Source organism: Gopherus flavomarginatus, chromosome 8 (assembly GCF_025201925.1).
Source record: "Gopherus flavomarginatus isolate rGopFla2 chromosome 8, rGopFla2.mat.asm, whole genome shotgun sequence".
Classification (NCBI taxonomy): Eukaryota; Metazoa; Chordata; order Testudines; family Testudinidae; genus Gopherus; species Gopherus flavomarginatus.
The window spans coordinates 109,314,432-109,333,770 of record NC_066624.1 but is presented as its reverse complement, the minus strand read 5'-3'; the positions used below and the strand labels follow the sequence as shown (position 1 = coordinate 109,333,770).

Sequence of the window (19,339 nt, the reverse complement as noted above, 5' to 3'; positions counted from 1 at the left end):
TATACAAACGTGTTTGCACATGGACGCCTTGTGAAATCACTAGCTTACTTTGTGCTGGACATTATCCTCCTGACCTGTAGGGGGCATACTGAGGCTGAGACTACAGGCCTCTCCCGAAGTGACCCCATCATTGACCCCTCTTTTACGCATGCGCAGAAGCCCCTCCCCGCGAATTATTGAATGCGCACGCGCCTGTCCCCGTCTAATCGCGCGAGCGTCAGCCAGCCACAGCACTGGTTGCTGGGTCGGCCGGAGAGGATGTTACCGCGCATGCGCAGAGTGGGCGGCCGTTGTCTCAGTCAGGGAGGGGAGGCGGCAGCGGCGGCTCCTCTCAGTTCGGCCATGAACGGGTTCCGTGTCGGGGCGACCCCCTTGGGCTTCTCCGCGGCGGCTGCCCGGGGCGGCAGCAGCGAGAGCCTGGAGAAGATCGACATGTCGCTGGGTGAGGAGAGCCGCCGGCCGGGGCGTCGTTCGGGCCTCCCCATCTGTGGGTCTCGCGGGCCGTGCGGCGAGGACGGGGAGGGGGCGCGGACCGGACCGGACCGGACCGGACAGTGTGACTGGGAGGAAGGGCACGGACCCGACCCCGGCCGGGGCGGGGAGGCGCCCTGGGCCTGACTGCCTTGGTGAGCGGGTCCAGCGCGGGTTGGGCCTTGTCTCCCGAGGCCCGGCCGGCTGCATGGAAGGGGGCGGCTCCCGAGACCACTCCCCCCACCCCCGGCCTGCCCCTCCTTGGGGGGGTGGGGAGCCGGGGGCCTGGCACGCGGTGCAGCCCAGTGGGCCTCAGGTAGGACCCATTGAACAGTGGGTAGGGGAGCTGGGAGTCCACTTAGGTCCATTGCCTCAAGTGGGAGGAGGACCAGCCTTCCCCCAGGCCTGGTCCGGCATGCCCTGCGAAGGAAAATATTCAGGGAGGGGGACTAGGCCCAGCACAGTGAGTCAGGCTTGGGCCCCCGTTGCTGTTGTGTAAAGGCCTCACGTTTTTTTCCACTACAAAGAAAAGTTGCTGTTTGGATCTCTCACCTTAGCACTGGCTAGCCTTGCCTATATTTGGTGGTTGACCTGTTGGCAGAGCCTCAGAAATACAGGTGGACTCACCACTGAAGTGGTCAGAGTATTTAGGCTTTAGCAAAGTCAGCATTTTTCTTCTTCTTAAGGCAGACAGCCGAGTTTAAACACTGCCTAAAAGAATTCATCTCTTCTCAATTCAGTTTTACTTTGAATCAGTGATGTCTTAATCTAGTTAGTTATCCTACCATCAAGTTTCCCAAAATTCTGGGGAGAAAAAGACTGGACTTTTTTTTAATGTAAAAGAGATTTTCTTTGGGCGGGGGGGGGGACGACTTCATTTTGCCTTTATAAAGATGCAAAAAACTTCTTTGCGGGTCACCTACAACTTGCCCATTTTTATTGCATATCAAGTGGGCTTTGCCAAGTGACTAACCCAGTCCGTCATTTGGATAAAACCTGTAAAACACTGGCTCAGGGCTCCCTTAAAGGTAGGAATGTGGGAGGATAAGGGTTGTTTTTTGTATACAGTGTGTGATTGGCTAGGGAAGATATTTATTTTGGTTGCCTAGTTTGTTTCATTCTGGTCTCACTTTGATGTTTTCTCTTTGCATCCATTTTGTATCTAGTAATGATATACTGTGGGTGTGTCAATAGCAATACTTTACAGAGACCTGCTAATATGTCATCATGGGGTGACACTTTGTTTGGAAATTATTCTCCTCATATTTTCTCTAATGTCATGTTTAGTTTATTACTGGGGTAATTTACATGAAAACAGAATCATCCTTTCCTATTGTCCCTCAGCTAAAGGCATGTAATCTGTTGTAGGGTTGGCAGGATCATGGATTATATGAAATCCCACATTTGTCATGATGTCAGAAAAGTTGTTGACAAATGTCTCATGTCAGTATAACTATGTCCCTCAGGGTGTGGAGCGACATAGTTATACTGACCTAACCCTGGTGTAGACAAGGCTTCTTCTATTGACATAACTTCTGCCTCTTGGAGAGGTGGAGTACCACAAATGGGCAAAGCTCCCCAATTGGCATAGCCAGCATCTTCACTAACAGCTAGAGAGGTGCAGCTGCACCACTGTAAGTATAGACAAGGTCTGAGTTCTTGATTTTTGATGAAGAGCTCTATGGAGCTCAAAAGCGTGTGTCTTGGACCAATTTCAGTTGGTGAAATAAGATATTATTTCATCTGCTTAGTCTCTGGGTTTTCAAAGGTATTGAGTTGTCAGTTGGTCTGCAGTCTAATATGTTGTGTGTTTTTTTTAACCTTGAATGTTCTAAAGTGATGTGGGAGGTGGGTCATCTGCTTTAAAATGTGTTTTAAAATGGACTAAATAAATGTACCGAATAAGTAGCCCTGGCTCCGTTTTACTTTCCAATTGAGAATTATTCCTAGAAGACTGACTCTGGGAGTTTGCCTGAGTAAGGGCTATAGGGCTTAATTCAAAGCAACTAAGATTTTATCGCTACTTAAAGTACTTAAGTCTAAAGTGTATCATAAAACCTTTATTTTTGCAGATGATATAATTAAATTGAATAAGAAAGAAGAGAGAAAGCAGTACTCCCCCAAAATGAACAGAAGGCTTCAACAGAATGGAACTCGACAGTTCAGGATGAGGGGGACCAGGTGGGGAATCCAACAGCAGACAGGTATGTGCTTTACAAAAATGCAACACAGTTCTCATAAATACTATAAAGTGAAATGTCACCTATTAAGTAAAGCCATGTAGCACCACTTTTTATACTTTATGGGTTGACTTAATAGTTCACTCAGTCTGTTCCAAATGCTGTCATGTGTGGAGTTTAAATTTATAATTCAGCTCTGGTTTGTGATCCTCTTAAATAAGTTTTCTGTGTGCTAGTGGTTCCATGTGGGCTCAGTGTTTGGATTTCCGTGGACAACAGGAGCTGTGGCTGTATCACACTCCTTCCATGAGTTGGGGAATCTTGCTCTTTGTTCAGCTTTCTCTTGGAAGCTGTATTGACAGTATATTGTGAACTACATCCTTCTAGCCCTCTTCTGAGGAGTGGGAGAGAAGGATAACACAATGGTCAGGGTTAGTAAGTGGAGAAACCCAGAGTCCTTGCCAGTCCCTAAAACTTTCTGTAAACCAGAACCAAACTGTTACATTCATTAAGTTGTATCTACCTATCAGGCATTTCACAGAGGCAACTGCTATCTACATATCTTGCATTTCAGTACCCTACTTGAGTCTGCGACACTGCCTCTATGCAGCAAGCCTGCAAAGTAAGACTTAATGAAATCTGAGTTCTTTACTCTCCAGAATGCACAAAAGGATGGAGCAGAGTGCTTGAGTGAGAAGCTGCTCCAGCTACATCCTTTGTGAACAAAGATCTTGCCATATCTCACTTTGCAGGCCCATAGTGTTACAGTGCAATGGAGGTTTAGGGAAAGAGGGTAGTGAAGAGGAGGTAAGATGTACAATTTAAAAATTTAAGTCAACATTGCTGTCTAATGTTATTAAAGATGTCATTGATAATGAAGAATGTTTCCAGTAGACTGTATTCAGATGCTTCTGAGGCACTACCTAGATTCTAGGTGGTTAACTAGACATGTGGCTGTGACACTGCTGGTTTGAAAGGTAACTATTTGTACCTTCTTAGCATTGTGGATAATGGAAGCTATATAAAATTCAGCTGTCTAATTCTGATGAAATAATAAGCTTATGATTGATGCACTAAAGTGAATTATGAGGCATTTAAAAATTCCACTTCTGCATTTTTTCATTTTGTAGCAAGTAGTTGAACTTAAGCTTGCAGCTGTCTCTTAGTGGACTTTTAGTAAGAAACAAAAGGAGACAATTGCTAATACAAACATGAGAAAAGGTGTTGGATCGAAATTTATATGCATCAGAGTCTCTGATTTGTTACTCAAGTATGTATAGCAGTGGTCCCCAACCCTTTTGTCTGGCGGGTGCCAGACGAAGACCACTGTGGCCGTGGAGCACCTGCCGAAATGCCGCCGAATTTTAATGACATTTCGGCGGCAACGCCTCTCGACGATGCTGCTTGCTGTCTACAAGCGATGTCATTGAGAGGCATCCCAGCCAAAATTCGGGGGCGACACCTCTTGATGACGTCGCTTGTCGACGGCAAGCGATGTCACCGAGAGGCATCTCCGCCGAAATGCCGCTGAAATTTGGCGGCATTTCGGCGGGTGCTCTCCTGGGGTCCAGGATGTGGGCGCATTAGGGGACCTCTGATGTATAGTGTGTGAGTAATGGGTTATGTGTTTTAGTCCCAAAACATAGGCTTTGTATGAAATCCAAACCTAACTCATAAAATTGATTAATTTAAAATAAAATTGTTTGGAAATCTTTAAAAATGCACCTCTAATATTTGGGCTACAAACACAGCAGAATAAAGTGCATGAGAAGGCATAAGTGTCTTTGACTGGAAATTGATCATAAATATACTAGCCTCCTTTCACTGTCCAAGCCATGCCAAATGAAAAAGTCCAATCTGCATTAATAAATGTCATTTAAGATACTTGTAATATTTTCAGTTCTAATTTTCATTTTCAAATGGAAAATTAGAACTGAAAATATGAAAATGTTACAAGTATCTTAAGTGACATTTATTAATGCAGATTGGACTTTTAAATATAATTATGTTGACAGTCCCCTAGTCTCTTGGGGAACTGCTCTCTCTGGCTTGTATTCACTATTGTTAGGGCTGGCTTAAAAACAGGGAACGTGTCACAACTTTTTTTCAGATTTTAAATCACCCCCGCCAACTGTTCCTCCGTGCACAACTAGACAAGATCACCTCTAGTGGGAAATGAGCCCTACTCATTTCACATGGATGCTCTTTCAGGCTCTGAACAGTTCTTCTCCAAAGCATATCAACAGCGACTCATTGTTCAGGCATTGCTGCACTGTTGCACTGCACTGATCTTGTTTGGGGGTCTTTATTCCCAGAATATTAAATGGCTCTATCAAGGCAAAGATATGATATAATTGTTTTAAATTCATCTTTATTGACACTGTTAAACTGAACCAAGAGCACCACTGTCCCATCTTGGGGTCTGAGTGCACCCCCACAGATGTCAGGCCTTGAGCCTATCTCTCCCTGGGTGTAGTTCTGCAATTCTCCTACTCTTAGATTAGGATCTGGGTTACAGTCCCTGGATATCAACCAAGACTACCTCAGTGGGTCCAAATTTGGGAGCCTGGGACAGCGGCTGATCAGTGTCTCACAAACAACGTCTTCAAAACAATGCATTTATTCTTTCACCCAAAGGTACAGAGTGCACAGGGCTGCAATACAAAACAAGAGTCCTACACACATTTCCTTAAACTTAATCTCTCTGTCCAGAACTCGAGTTTATTCCCATTTCTGAATTGGGAGAAACATGCTTCCTGCTTACATTATACTGTTTGTCTGTGAATGAGTCTTCCCAACCTGTTAGCTTTTTCCACTGACACACTCTGGCCATTGACTGAGCTGTCTTTCTATCTTTCAGCTTCTATAAGGGTTTAGTTTACCCTTTGATGTTAGACTCTTATTTGTCTCATTGTTTTACTTTTCTTGCTTGGTTCTTTAACAGCCCTTTTACAGTCTCCTTTGATTTAGCTCTGTGCATTCGGACAGCAGCAATACAAAATTGAACAGTGAAATCAAATCACACAATATGTACAAAAAAAATTAGACATTCTCATTTGTCACATCTGGAGTATTTCTCATGGCCCAGGTCCTTTGAAACCAAAATAGGAGCCTATTGACTAAAGATTTTTCTTACTGTGAATTCCTTAGTAACCTGAATCTAATTCCTTGTTTGCTATGCTTTGCTGCCGCTTCTGTGGGCCTTTTATACCCTTTTTACTCGTAATTCAAGGTATTTCACACATTTGTAAAAGTTAGCATGGATGTGTTCCCCCACATGTCTGTTCTAGGCATCAGAAGTTGTTTTTTACTAGGGTAAAAGATTGTGTAAGGATTGTCCACTGTGTACTTTACAAATGTATTTAAGTATCTTGAATTAGAGCTAGGTGTGGGGGGGAAATATAGTGAATAAAAGCCTCATAAGAAATTGTATCAAGTGCCTATATTGAATATCAGGTGATGTACTTAATACGTCAGGCAAAATTCATCCCCAATGCTGCATCAGATGCAATAATCAACAATATAATAATTAGTGCTCAAATTGAAAATGATTGTGAAAGCAAGTTTTGAGATGAATAGGACAGTTCATACGTCCCAGAGCTGCTATTTCAAGCTGGCAGACTAAGAAGAGCTGCTGCGTTGATTTATACTCATTTCACTTTTTCAAAATGATCTTCACAACCATGAGGACTGGAAACTTTAAATGAAATGTTAGGTTCTGAAGCATAATTCTGACGCAAGGGGTGGATTCCGCATTATACTGGAACTGTGTAATCATGGAATACATAGAAACTGGTGCGTGATGCTGCAGCAGATCCTTTGCTATATATAGGCAGCAGAAATGAGCTTCTGGAGGTCATTTAATGTGCTGTCAAGCTTCTTCAGAAGGACATCAGGGAGGGAGGAGTTAGAGATTTTGAGGGTGGGGTAGGAAGAAAAAGTTAGTGGAAGACAGTCTAAAAAATCTTCACCCAATTTTTTTCCTTTCCATACCACTTCCAATAGGGAGGAAGTCACTTTGAGACAATCCTCTGTGCCCTGGTCAGATGCAACTACTTTAAGCACTGCTGACCTAGAATGAAGGGCTCTACCGCTGTTTCTGCTGTCTAGTCCATTATACACTGAAAAATCTGTCCTCAAACATGTTTATAACAGGGTGTGTGTTCCCCTTCAAAATGGAGAAAACGCATGGTTTATTACTGTAGGAGGGAGACCAACTTGTGTTCTTAAATCCTATTAGTCTTGGTCTTTGCAGGATGTAATGCTATTTAGGAATATGATTAAATTGTGGTTCTGTCTTACTTATAGCACAAAATCAAATTGTTAGAATCCTGCTTGTGGAGTCCGCTGTTGCAGCTGGGCCCTCCAGGATGGTGGATGTTGACAGTGTAGACCTCACCTGTTTTATAAGCTGGGACTTTCCAAACTCTTGTTACTTGCTGTATGATCAGAAAGTTGAAATAAAATATACCATTTTGTGCTGTTCGGCTATGGTCTGATATAGTTATCGTCTTTGTTTAAGGCCAACCTTGAACTGCCTTATGTGATTTAGCAGCATCAGCATCTGCAACATGAGGCCAATAACTTTTTTGCTTTAAAACAGGCTCCTCAGCTCTTTCGTTGTGTCCCCTTCAGAAATTCATGTCTCCCTCTTTTTAAGTAATGGTACCATACGGGGTGGGGAGTACTCACCATGTGGCAATTGAGGAAGCCTTCCACTCTCTACAGTGGTCAGATAGCCTCGGCTGCCAGGACCTGGCTCTCTACCTGAAGGGCTGGTGTCAGGAGGAGAACAGAAAGCTACAGCCTATGAGTACTGCCCATCCCTCCACCAGACTCCATACCCTACTGCCTCTGGCCCTTCAGCCTGGCCCTGTCTTCTGCCCCTGCACAGACTCTGTAAGGGGACGTGGCAGGGGCTCTGTGCCCTGAGGCTGTGCTGAGCGCTGGGGCCAGCAGGGGGATCTGTCTGGCAGGGAAAGAGCAGTACTCCCAGGGTGCAGCCTGCCGCCCCCTACTCAGAGTCCGTGTCTGCCCCTCCAGAAGAGGAGGGTGACTGCACCTTGTGGCTGCAGCAGTGCAGGAGCAAGATGGGCAGGGAGCCTGATCCTGTTGAGACAATCTTCATAGAACCCCACCCACTTCCTCTGCTGGGCAGAGTCCCCTGCTGACCCTGGCTGTTCAACATGGCCCTATCAGGTCCTCATGCCCCCCCGATAACCTTGTTGCATCCTCGTAGGGCAGCATGCCCCATGCTTGGAAAACATCTGTTTCACACCTTACATTGTAACTGTGCAGCTAGCTGTCACTGAATATCATGTGCCCAGGGCTATAGGCTATGGTGTCTCTTTCTGAAACAGTTTAATAGTGCTTCTTTTTTCCACTGTAGGTTTCGGTAAGAACCGTTTGGGACGCAGAAGGAGGGTAACAGGGAAGAAGCGACCCTATGGAGTTATAACTGGCTTGGCAGCGAGGAAAGTACTAGGTTCACGTGGAGGGATTAGTCCTCTGAACAGACAACCACTTAGCGAGAAGGTAGGAATACAATTTTTGTACAATGTATAACTGTCTGTGCTTGGCAATGGGAGAGTTATTCCTAAAGTAAGAAGTGAATAATTAGTGCCACAAGCAGACTAGAAAAGATTCAGACTGACTAGTTTTTAAAAAATCTAAATATATGTATAGTATAATGGTAACACAAGTATCTGGTAAAACACATATACGTTAAAATAGGTATTGCAGATCTTGTCATAACTTGTCCAAGACCAGTTCTTTGAAAGATTTTCTGGTCCTGAATGCATTTGTACTGTTACAAAAATGTTTCTAGCCCTTAACATTACATTAAAATAACCTAACTCTGAATACTGTCTAGCTTTTCCCTCACCCTTCTCCAGATCTGACTTGAGTTTAGGGTGATAATTGCAAACACTTAAAACCAGAATATAATGCTTCGTACCATATGAAGTGAAGGCATTTTTGAATAATCCTATCTGAAGTGATTAAAATCCTAGAACAGGTACAGGTGGGGGAGTAACATAAGTAATCAGAATGTGACTCTTAACCTCTGCTTGCTTGTGATGTGCAAAAGTTAAGAATAGAAAAACACTGCCATATGAAACCTGAGATTGTCTCTACAATAGCTTGTAGAACTTGTACCTAGTTCTGGTAGTCCAGGAGTTAGCAGACTCTAAATCTGTTACTGATTTGCTTGGTCTAGCAGAAATAGTCTGGCACAAGTCCAGAACAGAATATACCCAGCCTTAAACAAATGTAGAAGGTTTTTTTTTTAAACTTAACAGCAAGGTTCTAATTTTGAGTTGACTTAGGCCAAGCAGTGTGCTCGTCTAATGTGGCAAGTATATTAGAATATGGAATTCATCAAAATTATGGAAGTGATTCTTGACATCACAGTGGACTGTTAGTTCTTAAGGATTCAGGTAGGAGGAGCAGCAAGCTAATTATAAGAGGAGGGAAGTGTTTTACACATGGAGAATCAACAGTAAGGAAAATGTGGTTGAATTGATTTGACATCTTCTAACAAAGTTTGCTGAAACCATGGTGACTCTTCAAGGATCCTAGAATTGCTTATATTGTATATTTTCAGATGTATACAAGTTATGCTTAAGTATATTCTCCGAATTGCAACTTGTAACAAGGTCTTGGACAGATGATAAAATTTAGATTATAACGACTACTTTTTTGGCGGGGGGTCTTGTATGAAGTGAATAGTTAATTTGATAGCCAAGAGGATAGATTTATACCATCAAGAGATTTACCATCAGCTTAAGTGAAGTAATCCATGAGACATTTAGATGGGTGGATTTCAAAGTTTGGGTCTCAGAATGCAAGGCACTGGGTCGTCTTGCTCAGCACCCAGGGACCCTGGAAGCAGCCAGCACCAGGTCTGGCTTGTAGTTACAGGGGCCACAGGTCACCACGTGCTGCCCCTGCCCCAAGCACTGGCTCCACGCTTCTGGCCAATGGGAGCTGAGCGGGCAGTGCCTGCGGGCAAGAGCTGTGCGATGCCACTTGTGAGCCTCCACCTAGGAGCCAGACCTGCTGCTGGCTGCTTCTGAGGTGCAGCACGGTCCGTGGTGCCGGGATAGGTGGGAAGCCTACTTCTGCACCCTGGCTACGCTGCTGAACAGAGCCAACAGAGGTAACCCCACATCCCAATCCCCTGCCCCAGCCCTGAGCCCCCCCTTGAAACCTGGAGCCCATTCCTGTACCCCAACCCCAGAGCCCACACCCCCAGCCCAGAGCCCTGACCCCCTCCTGTACCCCAACCCCCCTGCCCCAGCCCAGAGATCCCTCCCACACCCTGAATCCGTCATTCCTGGCCCCACCTTGCAGCCTTCACCCCTGCACCCCGTCTGTCCCAACCCTGAGCCCCCTCCTACACCTCAAACCCCTCATTCCCAGCTCCGTTGGGTCGCAGGCATCAACAATTTTCTTCAACTGGGTCGTCAGAAAAAAGTTTGAAAACCACTGATTTAGATTGATTAACTTTGAATGAGTTGTGACAGGCCACCATTACTTGGATATTTAATTCTTTTTTCTTTTTAAAGAACACACAGCGAAACTACCCAGTTTTGAAAAGGAAAATGACCCTTCAGAGGCCGTTTGAATTGCAGAGAAAACAAATGCCAGCTCTCAGGAGGCCTGTCCCATTAAACAGGAGGTGAGATTTCTAACTGCTGTTTCGAGGTGCCTTTTCCAGCTCATCCCTTTTTATAGTGATGAGGAGTTCTGTTTCTGGCAGTGCTGACTTGGGATCAAGAGAGCTAAGACTGGCAGCAGTAGTAGGATAAAATCTTGTACAGTTAGTAGCCCTCATGCAATACCTTGATTTGTGTGCCCTGATGATGGGATCAGTTGTTTCCTGGAACTGTTAGGAAGCAGCTTTCTTCATTTACACCTGCTATTTACCTCCATTTAACACAAATAAAATATGTAGCTCGAGTGTTCCCGATCTATAAAAATGGTTAATATATGGAATCTTAAGTTCAGGTAACTGTTTTATAAAAGTGACAATTCTTATTTAAGTAACTTCGCTCTCATTGTAAGACACTTTACAGGATCTATTACCATTTTTAGTTTCATGAAAACTATAGTGTGCTTTGTTTGCTCCGAAATTATTCCAGTGTACTGTGTTAACCTGCAGATGCTTCCATTTTAAAAACAGTTTACCGCACAAGGCAATGTTATGCACATTAAAAATTAAACCTTGCCCCATAGCTACTGGTGCAAATGCCATTAATTGTCTGGATCACTTAAGAATGGCCTTACTGGGTCAGAGTAATGGTCTGTCTAGCCCAGTACCCTGTCTTCTGACAGTGGACAGTGCCAGAGGCTTTAGAGGGAATGAACAGAACAGGGCAATTGAGTGATTCATCCCTTGTTGTCCAGTCCCAGCTCCTGGCAGTCAGGTTTAGGGATACCTGGCACACTTAATTTTTCACCTTTTGAATACCATGTTTAAAATTGTAGACTTTCCATTAAGACTAGGGCATTCTAATGTAAAGGCTGCGGGAGAGTGAGTAACTTGCAGCGTAAAATGTATGTTGTGTAGTCTCACTCTGTTGTGAGCCAAATGACTTGGGGGTTTGTCCAGCCAATTCGTGTGTGTGGACAGGGATCCTCTGGTTTTGGCCAAAATAAACCAGGTACTTCTATTGTCCTGTTCAAGTGGAAATACTAAATATGTGGACTGTGCAGTCATGAGATGCATAAGGCTAAATTTTTTGTAGGGTAGAATATTTCTCCGACTAATTTGTATTTCTAGCCAAATATTGGCAGTAGCACACGCTTCATTAGAGTGGTGGGCAGGTTCCACCTAAGGAAATCAACCTAACCTTTGTTCATCAGTTGATTTCTCCCTCCTCCCCCTTTCCATATTGCCTCATTTTGTTAAGGAGTACATATTTAGTAGATGTTCTTGGAGGTCTCCAGATTTCCATCATTTAAGAAAACAAAATCTGCTACTGGCTTTTAAAATGGTTTTGACAATTAGACCATAAAAATTGGGTTAAACAACAACAATTTTATTATCGTTCGTGTCTCACTTAAAAATAGGCAGTTTTTCTCCTGTAGAGGGCACAGCTGAATTAAAAGATTGATTTATATTGGTACACTAGTCTCTCGATGAACACCATTTAAACAGGACACGTTGCAGAGACGCACAAGGCCTGAGAGCTAGGAATTCTTGATTCAGTACCAGTTTAGAAAGACGTGTGTGGATTTCGGCATGCCACTTAAACCACTGTGGACTGAATCTCCGTTTCACCTACCTAATTAGCAGTTTTTGGAAGGATTAATATTTGCAGAGTACTGTGTGTGGTGCATTGCTTTGTATTGGAGCCAAAACAAGCAAGGTAGCCAAGCAAGCATAGATACAAGAACTGGAAAATCATTTGTAGGCTGTTGAGTAGGAAAGTAAATCAATAAATATCATGTGCCCTTCAGGTTATCTTTTGATATTAATCTGCCTTACTTCCAGGATTTAAATCAAAGAGGGCTGTTAAAATAGAAACGGGAAACAAAACAATGACACAGATAAGAATCCTGGAGATGATCATGGAAAAGCTGTTTTTTGGGGAATACCCCCTGTCTGGCTCTAGGCAGGCTAGAATCTCTTACTCATTCTATAGCTGAGCCTAGGTTCAAAGGAAATCCCAAACCGTGAGGGTAGACAGCCAGCTCTTTACTTTGGTGACAGCATGGAAATCAGGATGCGTTAGCTCTCCAATGTGGAGCAGAGTGGGACCCAGGGTTGGTCCCTGCCCATCTCCACATGGGAGTGATAACTCTCCCTCATTTTGATGCTGTGACCAAAGCAGCAAGCTTGCTGTCTACCTGCTAATAGTCTACGGGGTGCATTTGCCAACCATCCTTCCTACCATGTTGTCACAGACTCACAGGACTCATACTCTGTTGGCTCCACATGGTCCCTGGGAGGAACCTTCTTCGGTGTGACAGCCCTCTTCAGGGGTCACATTCTTGGAGGATAAGCCCTGGGCACCACCTCCTCCTGGAACCACACCTGAGCCTTCAGCACACCCATCTCTTTCTGTGAGCCCCTCTCAGAGAGTCCACTCACTTTGGACCTCCTGGGGGGGCCTCTGTGCCTAGGGGGAGCCATGCAACCCTGGGAGAAGTGGATGAGGGGGATGAGGGGGAAGCCACTTGTCAGCAGAGGAAAAACTAACACCTAGATTGACAGAGACAAGGGATTATGTGGCTTTGAGCAGAACAGATGGGCTCTCCCAAATCAACTCAGGGAGATGGAGATAAGCTGGACCTCCCTGAGCTATGAATAGAGAGGTTAAGCTTAGGTAAAAAGGCATGCATCTAGGACTTTCATTGTTCACCCATTTTCCTAAATACCTTTTGAGGAATGAGTAAATAATGCTTTGTTTTGAAGACACTTTCTATGCTCATGCAAAATATACTGTTAGAGGTTCCTGAGGAGCGAAACTTACAAGTGTCAAACCTAATTTACCTGTGTCATTAACATGGTTGGGAACAAGGAGGGCTGTTGCCCAGAGACCCAGTCTGAGTGTGGTTGGACTGGATGCTTCCACCCAAAATGAGGTGCAGAAAGCCAGGCCTATCACCTAAAGGATGCACCTGAGAGACTAAAAAGTGGTCTAAGGTGTAGTTTCCCTATAGCCGTGACATCTCCATGTGTTTAAAAGAAAAATGTGGTTTTAATAAACCCACTCTACCCAACAAAGTTGAAAGGCTCAGTTTCTAAATGTGACTTGTCTTAGCAATGCATTGGGGAATATGAGATGTTTGCTTCTTGACTCCATTATCCCCAGTCTTCTATTTTTCTCTAAAAATTGGCTGGCCATAGAAGTTTTTGATAATGATATTGCTCTTATTTTGTAAAATGTTACAGGAGTAATATACCATCCACTTTTGCCAGAATTGGAAATAAACTAAACCAGCAGAAAGACATGCGTCAAGCAACTTTCCTCTTCAGGAGGGGTCTGAAGGTACAATAAAAATGTTCTTAAATAAAATAAAAACTATGCACTAGACTCTCAAATGAATGTTATTTTCTTCGTCAGCCCCACATTTGATGAATCAGACTATCTAGGTCAACTCTGAATAAAGTCATTTGACGTGTTTGCTTTGACCTCTGAAAAGACAACACTTCAAGTGGCCTTGGGACCATATACTTACCATTCCAGGAAAAAACTGGTTCTATCTTGAGTTAAATATTTCTTGTAGAGCAATATGTGAGTGTTTTTGTACCCCAAAAACAGCTGAATCATTCTGAGGTGTATGGAATTGGGGTGTATATTTCAGTATAGTAGGAAGCTTGTGCAGCTTCTTCTTGAAGGTAAATTGTTTAAAACTAGGTATAGGTTTTTAAAGTTGCCTTTAGGTGAAGGATGGAAAGCAGTAAGCTTCAGAATTGCATGATTGGTTCAGCCTTAAACCATAAATGGTTATACAGATGGATATAGATTTATATGGTTTAACCATAAATCAGCCTCAAAGTAAGTCAAATAACTAAGAATGTAAAGAGAAATGGTTTTTAATTTTTTTTCCTTTATATGTTTGAGCCCTAACTGCAACTGCCACTGCATGGGTAGGCACGAGCGCCACTTACTTCAGTGGGGTTCTGCACAGGTACAGGGGTCAATCCATGTGGAGTCACTTGCTTTAGTGAGGATTTTTCAGAATACCGGAGAGGAGATTAAAAAACACAATCAGAATGTGATAAACCTGCAAATTGGTAAGGGGATTCAGTGGCATTAGATACAGAATCTCTTATAGTAAGTTTTTTTTCACCACATCCCAGTTTGACTCTGTCCTCTATTCCAGCCGTGGGTGTGGGTAAGCTTCCACCCTGTCTGGTTCTTATCACTCTGGATGGCATCTCTCTTGCCTATTGGGTTACATTTTTTGGCAAATTTCTTTATTTTAATCCCTTTGTAAAAATTGCCTATGCTCTAAGGGAACATGAGTTTCTGGGGCCTAAGGTGACCATCCACGGTTGAACAGCACTAAAGTTATAGGTCTGTTTTTGGTATACATCTTATGGGTGTGTTCATAGATTCTTGTTCATGTTTTAAAACCTCACACTGCAAGATCAGGAAGTGTAACAGTATTCAAATCCTGTACCCATCTTTCTGTGTTTTCAGGTGCAGGCACAAGTACAGCCAGTAGAAGAATTTCTGGATAATCAGGCAGCAAAGAGAACTCGCCAGTAAGTGGCATATTTCAGCTGAAGAGCTACAGTTAAGGCATTATCCGTTTAAACTGCTTTGCTTTAGTCCTGCTGTATCCAGAGTACTCTAACTTGTTAACTTGTGGCAACTGGAACCTTTTCTTGTGGGCTTCTGAGTTGAGTAGTGACATGAATTTGGATGATGTGCTATGTGTTTGGTGGGAAACAGTGTTCATCCCTTTCTCCGTCCTGCCTGCCTGCCTTCCTGCTTTTACAGCAGCTCTTAGTTTAACTGGAAGGATCACTTGCACAAGATGCTCCCAGGAATGAGGGAGGGATCTGTTGCCAATTTCAGAGCTACTAAGTAAGCTCTGCACCCAAGGCTCTGTCATTTTAAAACTTTAACTTAGGCTCTATATAGGACAGTAGTTTCTCCCCTTCTGTCGATGTAGCAGCTATTGTACCTAACTTATAAATCCAGAGCCTGTAAAACAGTTTAAAATCAGTGAGACCGGCCATTTTCCAGGCTTACATGTGAAAAGGAAGATAAGTTAGGCATGTCTATGAGGAAAGACGGAATCTCCACTTCCCAGGCTCTTCATGGATAAGCAAAAGGGACAGCAGCAAGCTATAGTAGGAAGAATAAACAGCTCATATGAGAGCAGCATATGTAACAGAATTTCAGGCTCACTATTGGATTTGATGGACCTATCTGGTCTTGTCTGCACTGAATATTTTCAGAAACTCCCACCATTGCTCTAGCAATTATTGAAATGCTGGGGTGGATTATGTGTTGGCACTCTTCACCAATGTCATCTGGAGCTGCTCTGAATAGTTGGACAATTTAGTGGCTTCAAAGGCCTGTGCTCAGTCTATGCTAGTGGTCCATATAGATGTGTAGCTTGTGCCTGGTTGTATGTAGTCTTGGTATACCACCCTATACTCTGAAAACTCTAGAGTTCTGACAGACTTTTAAAATAGTGGCTAGCCAGGAACATGCATTTCATGTAAAGCCCAAATGGTACACTGGAATTTCAGCCTGTATAAGTGATTCCTGTGCTTTCAAACTAGATGGCGAACTTCCACCACAAATGGAGGCATTCTGACTGTATCTATTGACAACCCTGGAGCAATCCCATCCCCAGTGTGAGTAGAACATTCCAAACAATCTTCTTCCTTCATAACTCCAGTTACTGGTTCTGGGACTGGTGTAGCAAGCTCTCCATACTTACAGCTCCCAGTGGCATGAATGGGAGTTCTGTCTGTGGACGCTTTGCAAGATCAGGCCTCTTCTGTTTCTCAATCTGTGTTCAGATAATGTGTAATTGTTGGGGCGCACTTTGAGGTTTCTCAGTTAGGAGCTTGGTGTGGGCTTGAATTGAATTTCCCTCTCCTCACCAAGTCTTGAATGACTGAATGTCCAGGAATTGGTACTTGGAACCTCCCTAGTTGTTAAAGATAACAGTAGAATTGAGTTTAAATCAGACAAACATTCTTGTGTTCCTTTTTGTAAATTGGACAGGATAGCTGTATATTAAGATTCTTAGTGTTCAGCTTCAGAACTCTGGGCAAACCTTTGATCAGTGGTACCTGTCCTTAAAAGAGAACTGCACCAGCCTTGCTCTTTGTAGCTAAAGCTTGTAAAATTGACAGTAAAGAATCACTATATATCAATAGGGCTAGAGATTTAAAATAAATGTGCAAATATTTAAAATTTAATTTTAAAATATTGACTCTCTTCCCCTAGCCTACCTATTTTAGCTCATTTAATCTGCAGATATTGTTTTCAGTGAAGGGACGAATGGTTATACTCTTCCTCCTTGAAATCAAACATTCCCAACTATTCAGTCAGTGTTTCAACCATATTCTAATAATTCTTCCTTCTGTTGCAGTATTAGCAGTGTACTTGGCATTGTGGTCTCTTGTCTTTTTATAGTACATCTTTGTAGACAGTAACACCTGACTATTGTTACATCAACCTTTATTCAATGTGCCATTTTAAAAATAGTGTTCTTTCAGTTCCCAGAAGGCACGGCTAACTCGTGTTCCTATGCCTCCATTTCTAATGAAGAAGGAGCAACCAGAAGAGAAGAAGATTCCCAAAGGAGTTACGTTGCAATTTGATATCAACAGTGTTGGAAAACAGGTAAGAGCTGTTTCCTAACATTTACTTGGAGTGATTCAACATATAACTAAAAAGTGTGGGGCTCCTTGTTAATAGAGTTGTCTAGGGCTAAAGTAGGGGACTTGTAGTTAGGCTTATTGATTCTGCTTCCAGTTTTGGCATTAATTTGCTGTGTAACTCTGGACAGGTACCTAACCTCTCTGGACCTACTATTAAAAAAAATTGTTATGCCTGTCTGCCTCACATAGGATTTAAAACTTAATAGCTGTGTAGCACTGTGGTGTTCCTGGATGAAGGGCACTATATTCCTAAACTGAGAGGACAGTGGGGAACATCTTTTTTTTTTTTTTTTTTTTTTCCCCTCCTGTTGTGTCTTCTGCACAACGCAGATGGCTGAATCTGACTAATTCAACTTCAGATGAGGATTGAAAACAATGTCTCTTCAAAAACTTTTTTGCATATGTATAAAATTGAAGAAAATCTCCTTGGGAATTTAGTTATAGTGTTTGTTTTTTGTTCATATGCAGTGCCATGGCTCCTGAGTCTAAAGAATAGAGCACATCAAAATCTGACATTTGGGAAAACAAAATTGTGCAATTTTGTGGCTTCAGAATTTGGGCTTTTTGTATCTAACAAAGTTGCCAGACTGAATTACGTCACTCTACAGTTATGCAACAGCTGTGCCTTAAGTGAAAAGGAAAACTAAATTGCGGGGGTGGGGATGAGGAATGACTGAGAATATCAGGATATACAAAATTAAAATTTCAGACTGGTGTTAACTCATCAGTGTTACAGGTGGTGAAACTAAAATCATACTGTGACAATACCCCATAAAAATGTCATTGCTGTGTTGTACGACTTTCAGTGATTTTTAGATCAAATCTTGCTTTACAGAAAAAGGTCCTTTTTTGTAACTGACTCCCTGTTTCCTAAAATAAAGAGGTTATGCTGGGTTCTTTCTTCATCTTCATCACCTGTAATGAATATTGCAAGTCGTCTTGTGAACAAAGTCAAATAAGTGAATTGTTAGCTAGAGTAGAATCCAGTTTGCTCTCTCAACTGTGTGGACTATGAAACAACAGGAATGTAAAATAGTAAAAACCTGTATTAGTCACTGAAGTTGGCAGATGTAATTTAATATGTATGAAGAACAGATCTGTGGAGTCAAAGTTCTGTTTTCAGCTTACTTGACCTTAATTGATATTTTCGCTTTTCCTAACTTCACTTGTAGCTGAACACTGCATTAATGTTCTTGCATCTCATAAATATAGTTAAGATGTATTCTATTCGTGTATTTTTTTAAAATAAATACTGCAAAAGAAGGAAAACAAGAAACTTATCTTCATTGTTTGTTTACATATAACCTTAGTTGCCTGTTTCAGTATGGATGAAAAAAATCTGATTTGAGCAGAACTAGGCAGGGATGATACTCATTGCCCTAACTTTGCCATTGTAACAGATCAGTCTGATTCTTTGCAAGCTCTATTATGAAATGGTTTTGTTTTTCAGACTGGAATGACTTTGAATGAGCGCTTTGGGATCCTCAAGGAACAAAGAACAGCCATGTCTCAGAACAAAGGAAGCCGTTTCGTAACAGTGGATTAAAGGCTGTTGAAAGGGCACACATAAAGACTCCACCGATCTGAGAAACTGGGATGAAAGTGGGCAGAAGAGTATAGCATACGTCATTGAAGTTCTCCAGACTTTTTGTTAGGATGCTGACACAACTAAATATCCTTATTGATTTTACTTTTAATAGTAAAAAGACACAATGACCCAGGCAAAAATGGGGCAACGGATCTGCTTGGTAAGTGGTGGTGTGTTCTGATCTAAACCGATTTTGTGTAACCCCAGCTGGTGATTAAGGCAGTAGATTTATTTCAGTTTCCCTCACAGCCCAAGTACAAACGGCAGGCAAAAGTTAATTTATTTTTGTTAGTGACATTAAGTATCTGCTCCACAACCCCTACTATAGTGAAGTTCGTGTCAATATTTCCATTACAGACCTTTTCAGAGGAGCAGAGACTCTGCCAGACAGCTTCACTCCAAATTGCAGTTTGGCATAAAGCCTGAGTTGGAGAGTATTTCTGTTCAAGACGTAGCTGCCTCTTTTTTTTTTCATAGGGGTTTTGTTGTAATTCTTTGTGCTTTTGACATTCGTGGGTTTTTTTCCTTCCTTGGAGACAAAATTTTTTGCCGCCTCATTTGAAAAAGTAAAACTACTGTCAGAAAGGCCAGGTACTTAACAGGCATGAAGTCTATACTACTCATCCTTAAAAATGGTCCCTCCAAGTCAGGGTTGGGCAGTATGGGAGAAGCTTGTACTGCAACTGTTCATGTTGTATCTGCCTCCTCAGTAAATGTACCTTTCTCTTGCAT

At 42.6% G+C, this 19,339-nt stretch overlaps 1 protein-coding gene across 2 annotated transcripts; it reads left to right on the top strand.

Annotated features, from left to right (window-relative positions):
- Window positions 1-247: 247 nt before the first annotated feature.
- Window positions 248-19,338, top strand: FYTTD1 (forty-two-three domain containing 1). Of its 2 annotated transcripts, none has more exons than XM_050963833.1 (9): window positions 248-442; window positions 2,544-2,675; window positions 8,041-8,186; window positions 10,220-10,332; window positions 13,555-13,651; window positions 14,810-14,874; window positions 15,907-15,981; window positions 16,855-16,981; window positions 18,470-19,338. In XM_050963833.1, the coding sequence occupies exons 1-9, from the start codon at window positions 259-261 to the stop codon at window positions 18,563-18,565; spliced, it is 1,035 nt and encodes a 344-aa protein (XP_050819790.1). In that variant the 5' UTR covers window positions 248-258; the 3' UTR covers window positions 18,566-19,338. The 2 variants fall into 2 exon arrangements, with proteins under 2 accessions (XP_050819790.1, XP_050819791.1); XM_050963834.1 differs by lacking the exon at window positions 248-442 and adding an exon at window positions 770-787.
- The last annotated feature ends 1 nt before the right edge of the window (window position 19,339 follows it).